At 44.5% G+C, this 15871-nt stretch overlaps 1 protein-coding gene across 1 annotated transcript; it reads right to left on the bottom strand.

Annotated features, from left to right (window-relative positions):
* Positions 1-222: 222 nt before the first annotated feature.
* LOC128711570 (uncharacterized) lies at positions 223-15571 on the bottom strand. The gene is made up of 7 exons (XM_053806451.1): positions 15437-15571; positions 7635-7830; positions 3330-3474; positions 3150-3263; positions 2617-3068; positions 2376-2548; positions 223-2037 (listed from the first exon to the last, which is right to left on the bottom strand). Exons 1-7 carry the CDS (start codon positions 15569-15571, stop codon positions 223-225), a joined length of 3030 nt encoding a protein of 1009 aa, XP_053662426.1.
* Between the last annotated feature and the right edge of the window lie 300 nt (positions 15572-15871).

The following is a 15871-nucleotide window of genomic DNA, read 5'->3' on the forward strand; positions in this document are numbered from 1 at the left end:
AGCCAAGCCCAATCCCAACACCGGTATAGTCTCCCAGCACGGGTAAAGCTTGGCCGATGTATACGTCCTTTCGTCATACAATCAGCTTCTGTTACTTACCCACCCCACTAATGTTGCTACTAATAAGCTCCTAAGATATTGGCACTTTTTATATGTGTGTTTGTTAAGGGGAGAGTGTATGTTGTGTGCGGTCGGAGGGTGTAAGTGTGTATCGCTGTGTTCTCAAACCATCCCAAAGTCCGTCATCACCTTGGCCGCATCCGGTTCGGCTGGTGGGGTAACCGTTTGGGCCAACAGACGCGCATCGTTCTTGAGCCGCATCAGTGTCTGCTGTTTTTCCTGATTAATGTTCAGCTCGACGAGCGTATCGATGCTGTTCAGGCTGGCATCGCCCTGCAGGATTTTCTGCGCTGCCAGCGACGTAAAGTTGAAGCTCAAATCGGACAGGCTCGGGAACTCGTACATCTCCTCCAGCACGAGCGGTTCCTCGCGCGCCCCATTCTGGTAGCTAAACCGTCGATCCAGCTCATCGTAGTGCGAGTAGCGTTTGCGACCATCGACATCTCCACCGTTGTCCCGCTCGGTACCGTTCGTACCGTTCTCCTGGACCAGTATCGTGATCTGTGCCGCCTTACTATCACCGTTCGCCAGCAGGTTCGGTTCGCTCGACACCGAAAGGCTCTTTTTCATCACGATCAATCCGCTGAGCGGTTGAGCGGGTGGGACTGTCTGACCGCAACTCTTCGGATCGTCAGCTTCTGCCAGCTTCCCTTCGCGAGCCGGGTTCGCGTTAAGCTTCTTGATCTCGGAGTTTGAACGGCGCAGATTGCTCTGAAGCCCGATCCGACCGGTCCCTTCATCGTAGGTCCTGGTGGGCGATGTCTTCTCCACTGCGAGATCGCCGCAGATATTCTTGCTGTCGTGCTGTATGTTTTTCAGGACATTTTTGTAGAAGAAATTGGCCGGAGGTTGTACGGGAGCGGACGTCATCGGCTGGAACGGTTTGCTATTGTTCATGGTGCTGTTTTTGTTGTACTTGTTAAGTTCCGGCGTTCCGTTCTGCTGTACCGGTATCGTGTGGGTCGTTGAGCCGGGTGGCGAAGACCCGGACGAACCCGAGTTCGACGTTGAGTCACCGCTTAGACGGAACTGCAGCAAAGATTCACTGAGCGCTGTCAGGTGATCGATCGGCTTTGTGAGACTGATGCCACCGAGTCCCGTACCGAGTGCCGGACTCTTCGACGTTCTGCCGGCGAGCGTTGTTGGTGTGTTGCCCTTTATACCACCGCCGGCATTGGTGCTCGTATAGCCGAACGTGGTCTCGAAGCACTTGTAACTGTTGTTGGCTTTGGTCGTCGATGCCACCGCCGTCATGACCGTTGTAACAGTTCCCGGTGCAGAAGGCGAGGCTTTCGCAGCGCTGCCATTTGGTGCTCCTCGGTTAGGACTGCCCGACTGAGGGCTGCCCGAGGCAGGTGGTTTTGTGTCGTTGCTGATGCTGAACAAACTAGAATTGCCCGACTGCTGTTGTTGCTGTTGCTGCTGAATGGCCGTTGTAATGGTGGAGGAAGAAACGTGCGATTCCAGGCTGGAATGGGTGCTGGTACGCGTCGAGGACAGCTTCTCGCTGTCGAAGCTCGATGGTCCGGACGTGACGTACGTCATCTTGCCACTATCGATGCTGGATGGACCGCTGGCGATGCCAAGACTGCGACTAGTTTTGTGTTCCATCTTTCCCTGACTGTCACCGCTGTGCAGCTTGTCGGCGGAGGAGAGCTGTTTGCTGCGCGACACCTTATAGTACCCGGAGCTGGCCGGTGTGGAGTGTATCGAGCGGGGCAAACTGCCACAGTAGTACGACCCGGGGCTCTTGCCACGGCGCACCGGCGAACAGTCGCGGGACGAGATGAAGAACGTTGACTCACTGGAAAGGTTGCGTCGGTGGTGCCGTCGTCTCGGGAGCGATAGGGACCGTTGACTTACGTCCGAACTATCGTAGAAGGTGGAGTTTAACAGGCGTGACTTGATTGGAAAGTCCTGTGGGAAAGACGAGGTAGTATATTAGAGTAATGTTGTGCTTAGTGAATCGTTTGAGAAGAGTCATTCATATGGAGTGGCATTCTTTACTGAGGAGTCATTCAAATCAGAAGTTGACTTCTAAAAGACTCATGAATCCGCCAAAAGCAATGACGTATCATTCCCCTGGAAGACCCAACGCGCAATGTTAGTTGGACCCATATTGGAAGATTCATTAATGTTGGAGGATTCATGCACCATTGAAATATAGATTCAGATTCATGAATCTGAATCGTATCTACCCAACACTATATTAGAGTATTTTCCGCTGTTTGAATCGAATGTGTGCGATCTCTTACCAAATAGTCCGTCGTCTGCGTGCCTACGCTGTGTAGATGGGTCGTCTTCGAATTGAACCATTCTGGTGGCGGGAACTGGGCGGAGTACGTTTCAATCTGCTTCGATTTGCTCTTCGAGCGTGTGCTTCGTCGGAAGATTCGCGATAGTAGTGATTGGGATGAGGCTTGTTTTTCTGGCAGGGTTAAAAAATAGATATTAAATATTCCGTCATTCCGGGGAAAAGTGAGTGAATACACTTACTCGGATCCAGTGTGGCTGCTGGAAGCTCGGGTGTCGCCAACGGTGCCATCGTACCATCCTTGCTGATCGTTTGCGCATAGTTCTTGGAGAGGCTTCTCGTAGAGGCAGACCGCTGGAGTCGCTTGGACGAACCAAAGAAGCGTAAACTATGGCGCCGTTCGAGGGTTTTGCCATTGCTCGGGAACGATGCGCTGCGTTGCTTGCTGGCCGAACGCGGATAGAGTATCTTGTCGTTCGGGTTCCCACCGCAGATCACATCGGCGAGGTTGGTCTGGATGCACTGGTGCGTCTGGTCGCCGTCCCGCACGGTCGAAATCTCACCGTACAGACTGCTGAGCGCTTCGTGGCTGCTCATCAGCAACGTTTTGGACTCTTTCGTCGGTGCTGCACTGTCCAGCTCGACACCCGAGAATCCGTACTCGAGCGAAGCGTTCGTTTTGTTCCGTCGTTTCCTGTTGGGCGAAGGAATAATGACAACGTAAGAGAATGATGTTGGTTCCCTGAAGAAGAAGATCACGGCACAATACACTTACTCAGGCGTGACGATAAAGTATCCTTTGGATGTTTGGTAGATTTTGATTTCTTGCATTAGTTGCACAAGCGTATCGTAGATGACTTCTACCGATGGCTGCTGCATATGGGTGAACCTGTTTATTGGGAATAAGAATGTTCCTTTAGCAATGGACCGGTCTGAAAGGTGACTCGCGACTTACCTAGAACGCAATCGGTTGCGTATGTTCTCGATGGTGGCGGACTGTCCTTGGGAGGTGAGTTCCATGATCACGTCGCAGAGCGCTTCCGTGAGTGGTGTAAACTGTGTCTGAACGATAGGCGTCACGATACAATCGTCGATGTCACCTGGTCGCCAAAAGAGAATGAAATAAGATTCATAAGAACTTGTTTAATGCTCAGCTCAGCTGTTAAATTTCCAACATCTCCATCCATCTCTGAATCCGAATCGAAGAGGAACTGTGTATCTCGGTGTCTGCCTGCCTTCACTTATTATTTAATAATTAATCGTTTGATTGACACTAAACTAACATCGAGTCTATCATAGACACGATGTCCAACATCTTACTTATCTTGGGTCAAAGGTTACCACGGATGACAACGTTGATGTTGAAATACGCGCTAGAGTACTCGTTGCCAACTGGTATTTCAAAAGTCTGAGGAAACTTCTCTATTCTAAACGCGCCGTCGCGCCGAAAGAATCTATATAGACTATATAACTCTATAAACCCTCTTAGACGCGTTCGAGAGGAAGATGCTCAGAAGAATTTTGGCACGGTATGTGTGAAAGGACAATGGAGAAGTCACTACAATGACGAGATCTACGAGTTGTACGACGAACTCACTGTCATACAGCGGAATAGATTCGCCATGATCCGGTGGGCTGGTCGCATTATTATAAGAACATCCAACCCGTAAAGTCCGTGGAATTCCAAACTGCGATGGAGTGATGGCGTTAATGCGTTCACCAGAAATGTTTTCTGCCGGAGAGGATCAAGAAGAGGATCGTTCGAGCCAAAGCAAGTGCGATGCGCTGGGATCGTTAAAGGAGGTCGAGGACTATGTTACGATACAGTGCATTAAAACATAGTGGGTCAGAGAATTCGGATGCCAAACGGTCAATCCATCCGATGAGTTGATCAATCAAGTAGGTTCGAAATGTGATGGTCAAAAAGAAACATTAAGTCAAGTGTCACACCCAGATCTAGAATCTCGGATGGCAACTTCCAGAGTTCCAATAATAAGTGCAATCAAAAAGCTAGATTTCCAGATAGACACGTTCCAGAGAGGACTTAATAACAATGTATAATAGGTTTCCTTCATAATTGGAGCCTAGACTGCCAAGCAGTTGATCAGTGGTCAGGAATTCCATCAGAATCAGCAATGACATTTGCCCCTGAAGAGAGTGATGATTCAAGTTAATCCAACACATTACAAATCTGATCTACTCCGATAGTAGGAAAGGACGTTCGTTCACTTAAGCGCAAAGCCCTGATCAAGCTCCGAGAACTGATCGTTAACTGGGAGCGTAAAGATATACAGCAAAATCTAGCATGAGTAATTAACGTCGCATTTGTTTTCCTTTGTACTACAACACCAATTATTGCAACCATGAAATGAACCCGCAACTAGCCTGTAAAATTAACACGCGCCATGTTGGGAGACCTTTTTCTTCTGCGGTCATCAACGCAGTACGCGTAGCTTTCGAATTACTGCAACGAAAAATTGACGCCTGGCCTGGCCTGGTCCTTCTCACTTTCTTTCGCCCGGTTTTCCGCGTCTGCTGGCTGGCTCCCAATCTTCCCATCCATCATCGGTGCGGTACGGTACGCATCCATCATCTGGTAACAACTTCATTAGCCATCGGTGTGTTTTCGGTAGCCGCGGTGACGGTCATAAACAAATTTGTTGATTTACTGCGCTTAGTTTAGCTTGCTCGGAAGGAATTGGATATTGGGAGGGGAGGGGGAATAGGGGGAGGGGCATTTTCGGTGTTTTGCTCGGTACGGAAACTTTCCCCCAAAAGCAGGGAAAGGACGGCAGGTTGTGCACTGCGTGCCGTCTGTGCGGATTAGTCACATAAGTGTCGCTTAGCGGGTGATCGTGGTAGCGATGCTTTGGCTGGATGCGATCGTGACTACAACACACGGAACAGATTCGGTCGCAAGCGGTCATGTTTTTAGTAAGCTTTATTTATTTCCTTGAAGAATAGACAAAGCTGTCTAGATCGTCGCTTAGTGACAAGTACGATTGCGAGCAAGAATGATCGTGGCAATAACACCTGACGATTAAATGTTTCTGAAGGTTAATGGAGGTCTATAAGACCTATTGGTAGCCTATATAGCATTATCCAATTTGGAGTTAGGAGTTAATGGTTCTATAGATCATCGGGAATCGAAGCATTATACAGTTTTGTTTAAAGAAAATGAAACAATTAGTGATTTGAGTCTCTAGCAACCTCTGGAGTTAGAGTTTTTCTGGACATAAGTTTCCGGTTACACGTCTTCCATGGATTGACCATGGTTTAATCTCGCTGGTGTACCAGGTAGCAAGCCCTCAGCTAATCGGATTATCTTCGTAGCATCAGCTGTATGTGCAAGATGGAGACTCCCTCGTTAAGAGTCGTTTGGAAGCTATTTCAAACGGGAGTGAAAACAGTGCTCGATCGGCGATGTTTCCACTTGCTGGAAGTGAAGCCCGTGGACAGAGGCGGTGTTCGATGTCGGTTAGATAAGAAAGCAGAATCCCGAAAGTAACACCGCTTGACCCCCGGAAGGGAACAACCTTCATCGGGAGCCATGCGATGGTGACGTACGGTCAGTTTGCAGGCGCTGTGATGTTTTATTTGTTTTAATTTTACACTACCTTCCCCACGAAACCGGGTGTCCCGAGCCTTCCCCGTTTCGTTAGCGATACACGATACGTGCCCTGAAGGGGTCTCGGGGTTGGGTCAGTCTGGCGACAACTTAATTTCATTCGCGATCGTGAGCGCACGTGGTGCAAGAAGCTGAAATTAAGCGAGAGTGACAGTAGCGAAAGGCGTCAATCGTTCCTGTCAGTTCGTGAGCGAAAGGGAAATTTCTCCCTCGCTCCCGTGTGTCCTCCACTTTCCTTCGCCCCTTTGCACCATCTGCCGGGGGGTAGTAGCCCTTTTGTTTTGGGAAGGTGCCTAGGGGCGATGTTAGTTGCTGGATGCTGCGTGATAGACGCAGCTTAAGGTCGGTGCGTAGTTTAGGAGTTTATATCCAGTGGGAATGTCGTCTATTAGACATCAGGTGTAAGTTCCTGTCGTGCGCGAGCATACCGTTATCGGGCCAGCTGTAAAACTGTCCCAGCTGTGTATCGTCTCCGGGTTCGGTCATTTTTTTTGTCGTTGGCTGTGTGTCACGGCTATGAAATGGAAAGTTTTTATCAGCCGTCCGAACCTACTCTGGTAGCAATTTTGATTGACAACAGTTTAACAAATATCGCATAGCCTTGGGATGTACAGCTTTTGGAGGTTAACCTTTGGAGGTGGGAAAGTGAATGAATGCATTCTCAATTAGGTGCGCTGATCGGTACGGGTCGTAGCCGTAACTTGGAGTCAACTTGCGCATGTATGGTAAGAATTATGCTACAGCCTCCATCATCGTATCATATAACCCATCGTTTTATTGATCGGAAGCTGTCTGAAGGCTTCCGTGTCGGCGATACACAAATATTGACCCATTAGTTGTCGACTAAATTTACCTAATCCACTCGAGTGTGATAAATATTGATCGTTAATAAACTCCTCGCAGCATCCGAGGATGCTGTTAAAAGGCAGTTCTTTCTTCTAGGCGATGATGTCATGCCGTGTTGGGCGAGGCGAGGCTTGTCTATCTCCTAAAGGTCATAGAAACTGTGACATAAATTCTTCGAAAGTGAACAAAACTAACAGATTGTGTGAGTGTTTGTGTTTTTTTAAAGTTCATATCTATTATCGGGTAATGTTTGCGATATAGAAATCGCCCACTATCCTTGACGGAAAGAGAACAACCCCTTTGGTACATCTTCCGTTCCGATGGTTTAGACGAGGGAGAAGCGTGTAATGTATGCTAATATGCTTGTCTTTTACGGATACAGATATGCCAACGACTGGGGTAGGATTATAAACGCATAAATGTCGATTGTGTTGCAGGGAGATCGTAAACGTCTACCTTCACACAGGAACACACGGTTCCTAAGCTGTCCATAATCATCATGCTGGACCATCACGCTTGTATCGTATTATTGAGTTTAGCGAGGCGATTTTTCCGCAATGGGCCATTCGGAAGGTACGTGTGTTTGCCGAAAATTCCGTGCCCATATTAGACGTGTCGAATGGACACGACCGGGACATTGTGGTTTGGATTCTTATCAAACCGCAAAAGCAATAAATTTGTCCCAAAATCGTTCAACCCAGGCAGATGTTGAGGGATCTTGCGTGTTTTGTCCGGACGGATTGTCCCCTCTTGTTTTTGCCTTCGGTCAGCACAATCTGTACTTACCTACGGAGTTGATCAGATAGGTGGCCGGTGGTTTGAGGACGCTGCGGGCGTAGGCACTGCGGATGATTTCCAGCGCGCATGGTTCGGCCGTTATCAGCAGCATGCCGGGCGAAATGTGTCCAAGGTATTTGAGTACCTTCGTGGCCGCCGCCAACGGTGCGTTCCACCAGCATTGAAGGTTAGCTGATAGAAAATTCTGTAACATAAAGAAATGGGGAAAAATTTAGAAGGTTAGCATGAGATTTTTAAGGATTTATTGATGTCAAAATTGATGATTCAAATTATGAAAGAAATAATAATTATTGTTTTATATAAACGATGAACCTTGTGAATTCGTCATTTCGTGCAATACTTTAAATCCAACTTGAGCATGATTTTCTTTCAAAGCTCCCAAACAAATATCATAATAATATGCTACGATTGCATGCTGACATGAAGACATTAAACCATTCCCACTATGGGTGGACCTTAAAGGGCGATCTCCTGCGGTCCCACCTCAAACCCATGGCAGGAAATAATACCACGAGAAACAACGGCTCGATTCAACAGTGTGCCGCTGTCCCGATACCCGCTGGCTTTGCTCATGCTACAAACATTCCACAAACGTCACCGGCTGCGGTTGTCTTAAGGTGCACACGGACGGTCTATCGGGAAGCTAGGGAAACACTAGCCCGGCCAGGAAATGAAGATGATGTAACGTTAGAATGGGGTGTGATTTGAATTCATAATCGTAGCGGCAGTCTGGTCTGGTGGTCGACCGGCCTCGATGATGTGTAACGCGGTAGCAAAAAAGTGGTCGAGTTCATTTCACCCACCATCTAAACAGTGTGTTGTCGAGTTGTATGAAGTGAAATGCTTTTAGGTTTTTTTTTGTGTTCATAAGCGAGATCGAGCTGTTTTGAGAGCAGATATGCAGTCAGTACGATAGAAAAGCTCCAAGCTAGCGGTTTTGGGGATATCTAGTAAACAATTTTAATCAATGTGGTGACTAATAGCGAAGTTACGTCTCAAAAAATGTCTTATCATCGAAAACGCATATGCTCAATGTTGCTCAAAATGCATTATTTTCGTCCGCTCAGAATTTCTCGAATTATTGAAATGAGATTTTTCATAAGAAATTCAGATAATATAAACCTGTTCAGAACGATTTTTTTTTATCAGAATAATGAGCTTATGCTTGAAAATATAAACTTTCTTTCTTGAAAATCTAGATAATCTCCCTTTTTCTAAGGTTCCGAGTATATATTTCGCCTAAATTAAAGTATTATTGCGGATTTGCTTGTTCCGGCTCGGTGTTGTATATCGTAACGACGCCGGCCTGCACACGACAGGACTAGTCTAAAATTCCATCAAAACCAATAACCAAGTCAACTATCCAGCAAACCGGTAAATACACTCAAAGAATGCCGAAAATGGTAGGTTTCTAACCCTCTTGAGGTTGTTGTATCGATAAAGAAGAACAAAACGGGAACAATTACGTATATGTTTAGAAATTTAATAGTAATTTCTAGCTGGGTACATCCTACATATTCACTGTTCGGAGAAGAAAATGTCTGTACAACAATGTAAATTGTACTTTAGGTTAAGGATCGAATGTATTTAAGCGACGGCTTGGCCATGCTTCATGAATGAAAAAAATAGTAATGTCTCAAATAATGTTTTATATATAAAATTAAGAGCAAAGATATTCGTCTTAACGTAGTTGTAATTTAATTTAAGAATATTTTTGATGAAAACTTCAATGTCACTTAGTACATTGTAGTGTGGTATGTGTTAAAATGCTGATAGCAGACTAGAAAATATCAACATATGTCCTTCTACTGGTACACACGAAACGACCACGCGGAAGGATTTATTCCGCACCGCAGTTCTGCCAGCAGTTGTCTGCGGTTCGCCCGAACAGTAGTTGCCAGGATGCGAATGTCTGCGAATGGAATTAATCATCTCACTTGGTTCCCGTCACTCCCTTATTTCCGGTTGGTTTCCTCTTTTGTCGAGTTGATTTTTTTGCAGCTCGTAATGGTAATGAAAACAGTACTGAAATGTTTTCTGTAGATTGTGAAGGCAAATTGCAAATTCCCAGATCACCGGTGGACGAATCTAGAGCAGAGCGTACCCTCGGTTTAATAAAGTTAATTTATGACTTGTAACAGTTGGTGTTATGCACATAAGGGTAGAAAGGTTATCCGTTAATTAAACCAGTTAAGGAACCAAACTGGTGGAAAACAGGTATGAATGTATTTAAGGAAAAAGGGGTTCCCACGTGAAGTTGTTAATCCTGTAAGCTTGATAATCTTACAGCGGATATTACTAACAAATTAACGTAGACATATGAAGTTCTTGTTTCAAAACAATAATCTGCTGAAAACTAAACACAAGTCTCAGTTATTATTGGAAGAATCGATTCACAAACGCGATAGTGCTATGTAAAAACAGTCCAACCTGTCAACACAAACATTAAACGTAATCAATCACTTCTTTCACATCAAGTCCTTCCTTTTCTTTACCATCACCATCATCATTGGCAGTTATCATCGTCAACATCTACAGTACAATTTCCCCCCCCACGTTTTGCTGCTGTACGCATGTGATTTAATTCATCTCTTATTAAAGCGAATGTACCATTTACACCCGGGATGGTTTCACCGCATACAGAACATCGCACGTTCTGCTCCGACAAATCAGGACATTCGTTAAACGCCAACACCATGGAGGGGTTGGTTTTCGCTTGTCTTTTCCCTATGTTCTGGCACGGTTTGATAATGTGAAAAGGGAAAATGCCTTCGATACGGCTTTTGCCGTTGAAATTCGACATGGAATGACCATCGGCAGAAGCGTTGGAATCAGGCACATCTGTAGAGCGGCAAGTACGAATACAAGGAAGCAGCAATCTTGCTTCGGGAACACAACAAAGCCGGACTGAGCACAACCAATGTCGAGGGAGAGTTGAAATCGGATTATGGTGAAGAAAGCAGATGAATAGCAGAAGTTTCACCGCGATAAGTTCTTTGCCAAATTCCGTATCCCGAACGGCTGTCGGATTTCCCGCTCAGTTCTTGTATGTGTGCGTACACGTGAACCAAGTCATCCTCCCTCCTCGAGGAGACAGGGACTGAATCCCTGTGGGTGGGAACGTACACTAAAAATCAATAAATTTTGCAACTCGCCATTTTCCGGACGACGATATTTAGCGAATTGAGTGGTTTTTGGGTTTCGCAGTTTATAGTTGGTTCAATTTCCGGTTCAAACCACTGTACATGAACGGTTCTTCAAAAGCATTGACCACGTGTGTATGTGTGTGTATGTATTGACTTAGTACTATTTTGTTTGCTTACCACTCGAGGGAAGTTGTTGTGTGTAGAAAAACTTCTGACGAACTGTTTTGGGATGGTTTCCCTACCCGGTTTTCACCCTATTTTATCTGACTATCGTAGATGGTTGATAATGTTGCGGGTATATTTCGATTCCCATACAAGACAAGTGTTGTGTTTGGTTTGTTTCTTCTACAGGTCGTTCACAGCTGAGCCCAATGCTGCAGAAGAACCGAACACCACAAACAAGCTTAGCAAAGTAACAGTTATTTCTCAGTCATCTATTCCAGCCTAGCGGATGTTCTTTATGGTGTCTCGAGGGCATCCCAGTACATACCCCATCGAGGAAAACAACGAGAAATACCAAATGGTTAGAGATTTAGCAAAAGGGACAAACAAATGTATTTCGCTGTGTTTGCTTGTTTGGCGAAGAACTTGTTGAGACGCGTGTTCCAACAGCCCTCAGGTGATGTCATATGAGTTTTATGTGATTGTAACGTTCTGGGCACGCCGGAACATGCGTGCTCAGGGAACGATTCTATTATTAGCTTGAAGGAAATTATTGTTTTGACAATTGAGGGGGAAAAATGGAAGAAATATGAACCACGGTCTCAGTTTTATGTTGATTGAGCAATAAGCATTATTAATTTATGGCTTATAAGTCCTGTGAAGCAAATTGAAATTCTCAAAATGAAATCAAAAGAAAGATCCTGGTCACGGCACCAAATACTAACATATTCCGAAATTCCTCTTATTCTCACAAAAGAGCAAAGAAACTACGCCTTGTTCAATGTATCCATGAAAGGGAAATCTTTTTTTATATATATTCCCTTTTTCAAGTTAATTTCCTCTAACATGACTTCATTTTGTGATAAACGTGCTGGTTGCATCATCATCATGCCACGATCGAATCGTGTTGATTTTAAAATAACCGTACCGAAAGGCTTAGAAATGACAGCTAAGTCGCGGCTCATCAACCATTCGCCTGTTCCGATCCGTAAGCGTGAAGCAATTAATCAAATTAGTGCAAATAAAAGCAGATAAAAAGGCGCACAGCCCGGGACAGGCTCGAAGTGAGATCAATAATGAACTGTTATTTAGCAATTGGTTTAATTTCTACGCCCACCGTGGAAAGAGGGAAAGGTGATGGCCGTGCAAACTGGCCATGACATTGCGGAACGGGGAAGGTGCATGGGAAGTGTTGAGGGGGAGGGAAAATAACGTATTAAGCTACCGCATTGCCGGAACAGGGCGAAGAAACACCATGTTTAGTAGAACTATTCTTAGAAACATGTTTAATGCGAAGCAGAACAATTCTTTTGTGCAACAAAAATGATAGGAAATTATATGCTTTTGTAATCTGCTTTGTTCGCTCCGGAAGAAAACCCCATCGTGGGATCAGATATCAGATGCGCTTTTAGCCTTTCAATCAGCAGATTCAAGATCGTTGGGAAATGGTCAGCTCGGCAACAACAGCAAATCAGGTACGATTTATTTCCCGTCCATCAATGCCGACCGGTGGAAAGTGAGATAATTTCAGGGTTTAATGCGCCAGCGTGTATGTTTGTGCATGTGCAAACAAATAATGACCTAAAGACCGGTTTCAGGCTAGATGAAGAGGTTGGGCATTTTCCCTTTAACGATTAATGTGTTATGCTTGCGGTAATTGTTTGTCTGTACCTTCGGTGCGGAAGAGTTGTGCAAAACTTGATACAAATCGGAAACCAAACCCACTGAGCGGATGTTTACATTTTCTTTGTTTTTTGTATTGCTCGAAGCCTAAAGAAACGGAAGATCAGCGTGTATGTGTGTCTGTGTGTGTGAGGGTCAGTTGGAAAATTCATGCTCAGAGAGATATGTACACAATTGAAGGATTTTAAAATTAAATATTTATCTTATTCACAGCATTGGTTGAGTGAAAAACTTCGCATTAATTTCCATCGCGACAGACAGACATGCCAGGAGTAAGAAAATAAACCACCATTAGGGACCGTGAAAGATTTCCTATTTAAAAAAGAACATCAAGCGGCGAACTGCAATTAGTGACAAAAAAAAACCAAACACATCGTTACCGTGGTGTGGTGTGAAAAGAAAAAGCACAAAACGGAAAACCAAACCGGCGGCAATAGTAAACCCACCGGATTGAAATGCATCCCGATCTGCAGTGCAATCATAGCGTGTGCAGTAAATTGCATGTAAAGGAGTGTAAATAAAGATCAGCTGGCGGAGCGATGGCAATGTTCTGTGTCTCTTTCTTGCTCTCTGCTGTTTCAGTTATCTATCAGGCCCTTGTGAGCCAGCAGACTTTGTGGCAAAGGATCGCGGATTCGAGTTTCCGTTTTCATCTGTCGGCAGCTCCCCATTACCAGAAAAACGGCCAATGCGACAACGAGTGATTATTACGTGCCGATAGGGCTTCAGGGTTTTTTTTTGCCGATGATAACAATACCGCCCTTATCTTGATGTTTGATGTTTTTGCACTGTTAGCTAATGATCGGATATGGAAAAAGTGTTCGCTAACATCTTGCCTCGCGATCCGTTCCATCCGGATGTGTCTATTTTTATGTTTGTTTATGTGCTGCAGAACCTGATGAAAATAAGGGCACAGCATGGTGTTTGCTGGTGGATATGGACCGGATTGCATAATTTATTCTGTCACTTTAGGTACGGTGAACGACGACGGTCGACGATCACTTTCCCTACGATGGTGCAGGATATGTTGGCTGTGGTGTTGCAACGCGAGAGCGATTTGCATTCTTGATAAGCTTGCTTGGCAATGCGCTAATGTCGTTTGGCCTTCGGGAAACTTGTTCGTTTTCAATGCAGCAGGTAGGATCTATGTGCGGTTTTAGCATCGAAAAGGAGAAAGTGAGAATTGACGGTAAATTAACTGGAAAGGATGTATGTGTGTGATTGCAGAGATAATTAATTGTCGCATAAAGAGAAATTGTACCGTGAGTACAGTAATTCATTTTGTATGTTTTGTCCACAGAAGTTTTGATAACTTCTGAGAAGAGTTTAAGAGAACAAGGCTAACTCGTCCTTTTTGTAATAAGAAAGATTACTGTGTACCGGTTCGTACATCTGAGATATGGGATCCTTTCACGGTTTGGAGAAGGAAAACTCCCCCAACGAATGTGATTTGTACTCTGGATTAAGTTTATAATGAATATAGGCAAAACAGTATGAATAGTATGAATAATACAACAAAGATCAAAGTGTACATCCCAGTCGAGCAGTGATCTATAATTTTGTGCTTAAAGAATCTTTTGAGAAGAGTCATGGACTCTTTAAAGAGTCTTGAATGCTTAGAAATTAATTGCAGAGCTGGTTGTAGCGTCTGATAAGTAAGTAAGTATGAAGATTAATGGAAATTTTAGGATTCATCAATCTCTAAGGATTCTTGAATCTTTGGAATAGAGATCTCGATTGATTCATTAATCAATTCAATTCAATTCAATTAATATTAAATTTAATTCATCCAAAGATACAAATTCATGAATCTGAATCAAATTCACCCAACATTGGTGATCTGTGAATTTTCCGATCAGTTTTCCTCGTCAAACAGTATTATCCGCTTTTGAGTTGTAGAGGAAGCCTGATGACGATCCAGAGTGTATAGGTCAAAACAGTGTATTTTTGTGATTTCAGTCATTAATAGCTTCAAGATTTTTTTTTGTACCATTTATTCTTGTTGTCAAATGTTGTATATAACTCATATTTAGAGGAGAAGGGAACATTTGCATAGTTTAATCCACCTATCTCAATTTCGTATGGGATTTTGTTTTAATCTGGCACTGCTTTTAAATACACCACCTTGACCACTTTCGATATAAAAAAATGTTTAAAATACGTTTTTTTTCGCATTACACCGCAATCCTGACATCAAAAAATATAAGTGTATAAGTGTACAAAGTATGTACTAAAATCTTTGCTATCACTTTTCACAGCCTTGAAAGTGTCTAAGAATATTTTTAGTCTTGTTTTCAAATTGCATCACATTACTGACTTTAAAAATCACTTGCAGCAACGATATTAGTAATAAATTTGAAAAAAAAAAACTGATCGGAAAAATGTGCATAGAAATGTACAGTGCGTCGCTTTTCAACCGTCCCTAAAATGATCACTGACAATTTTAACGAATGAATCGGAGCTCAATTGTTTTTTTTTATCTCAGATCGCTCGCTACTCGGTATGTTTAAAGTGTCACTTTTGGATTGCGAGCCCCTTTTAGATCAAATATGCTCTCCGTTCCTATCTCCGATCACAACACACCCCCGATCGTAGCTAAAAAATAATGATTTAACGTAAACACGATCACTGCATTCGAAGATCGATATAACTGTGCACATTCCACTCGTACGATCGTATCCAATCGCACCAATCGCACCGCGTATCCAATAATCACACAAATCATTTGCGCGGGCAGAAATAAAAGCCCTGCAACATTATTTACCAACCATCTCCACCCACCCGCTCAGTGACGCTTACCTGGAAGATCGTGTAGCCGCTGTCGTACATCCAGAAGTCTTCGGGCGGGTTGCCCGGTTTGGTCAGCTGTATCGCAAGACATTGTTGCAGTATCAGCCGACACTTCTTCGGCGTTCCGGGCGAGTTCGTGCTCATCCTGGAGGCGATCGGCGTCGATCGGCATATATCTGGTTGCTCCGTTGCGCCCGTTCTAAATTTGTTCCGGGTTAGACGATACGCGCAGGAAGGGAGTGCGGGAAGGCAGCCGGTGGGATGTTCGTATCCTCCTCTATCCGTTCCGGGTTCAGCAAAAAAAAACTCCTCAGCAAAATAAATCCAAAGGTTCGTCGCTTTTACTCCCTCCGGCCTAAAGACGCGGGCTGGGAGCTCGAGTTCCGGATGATTAATGCTTCACCGTTTTTGCTGCTATCAGCACGGTGATCCCTCGGCGGTGGT

The sequence above is a fragment of the Anopheles marshallii genome, chromosome 3 (genome assembly GCF_943734725.1).
Source record: "Anopheles marshallii chromosome 3, idAnoMarsDA_429_01, whole genome shotgun sequence".
NCBI classification, from domain to species: domain Eukaryota; kingdom Metazoa; phylum Arthropoda; class Insecta; order Diptera; family Culicidae; genus Anopheles; species Anopheles marshallii.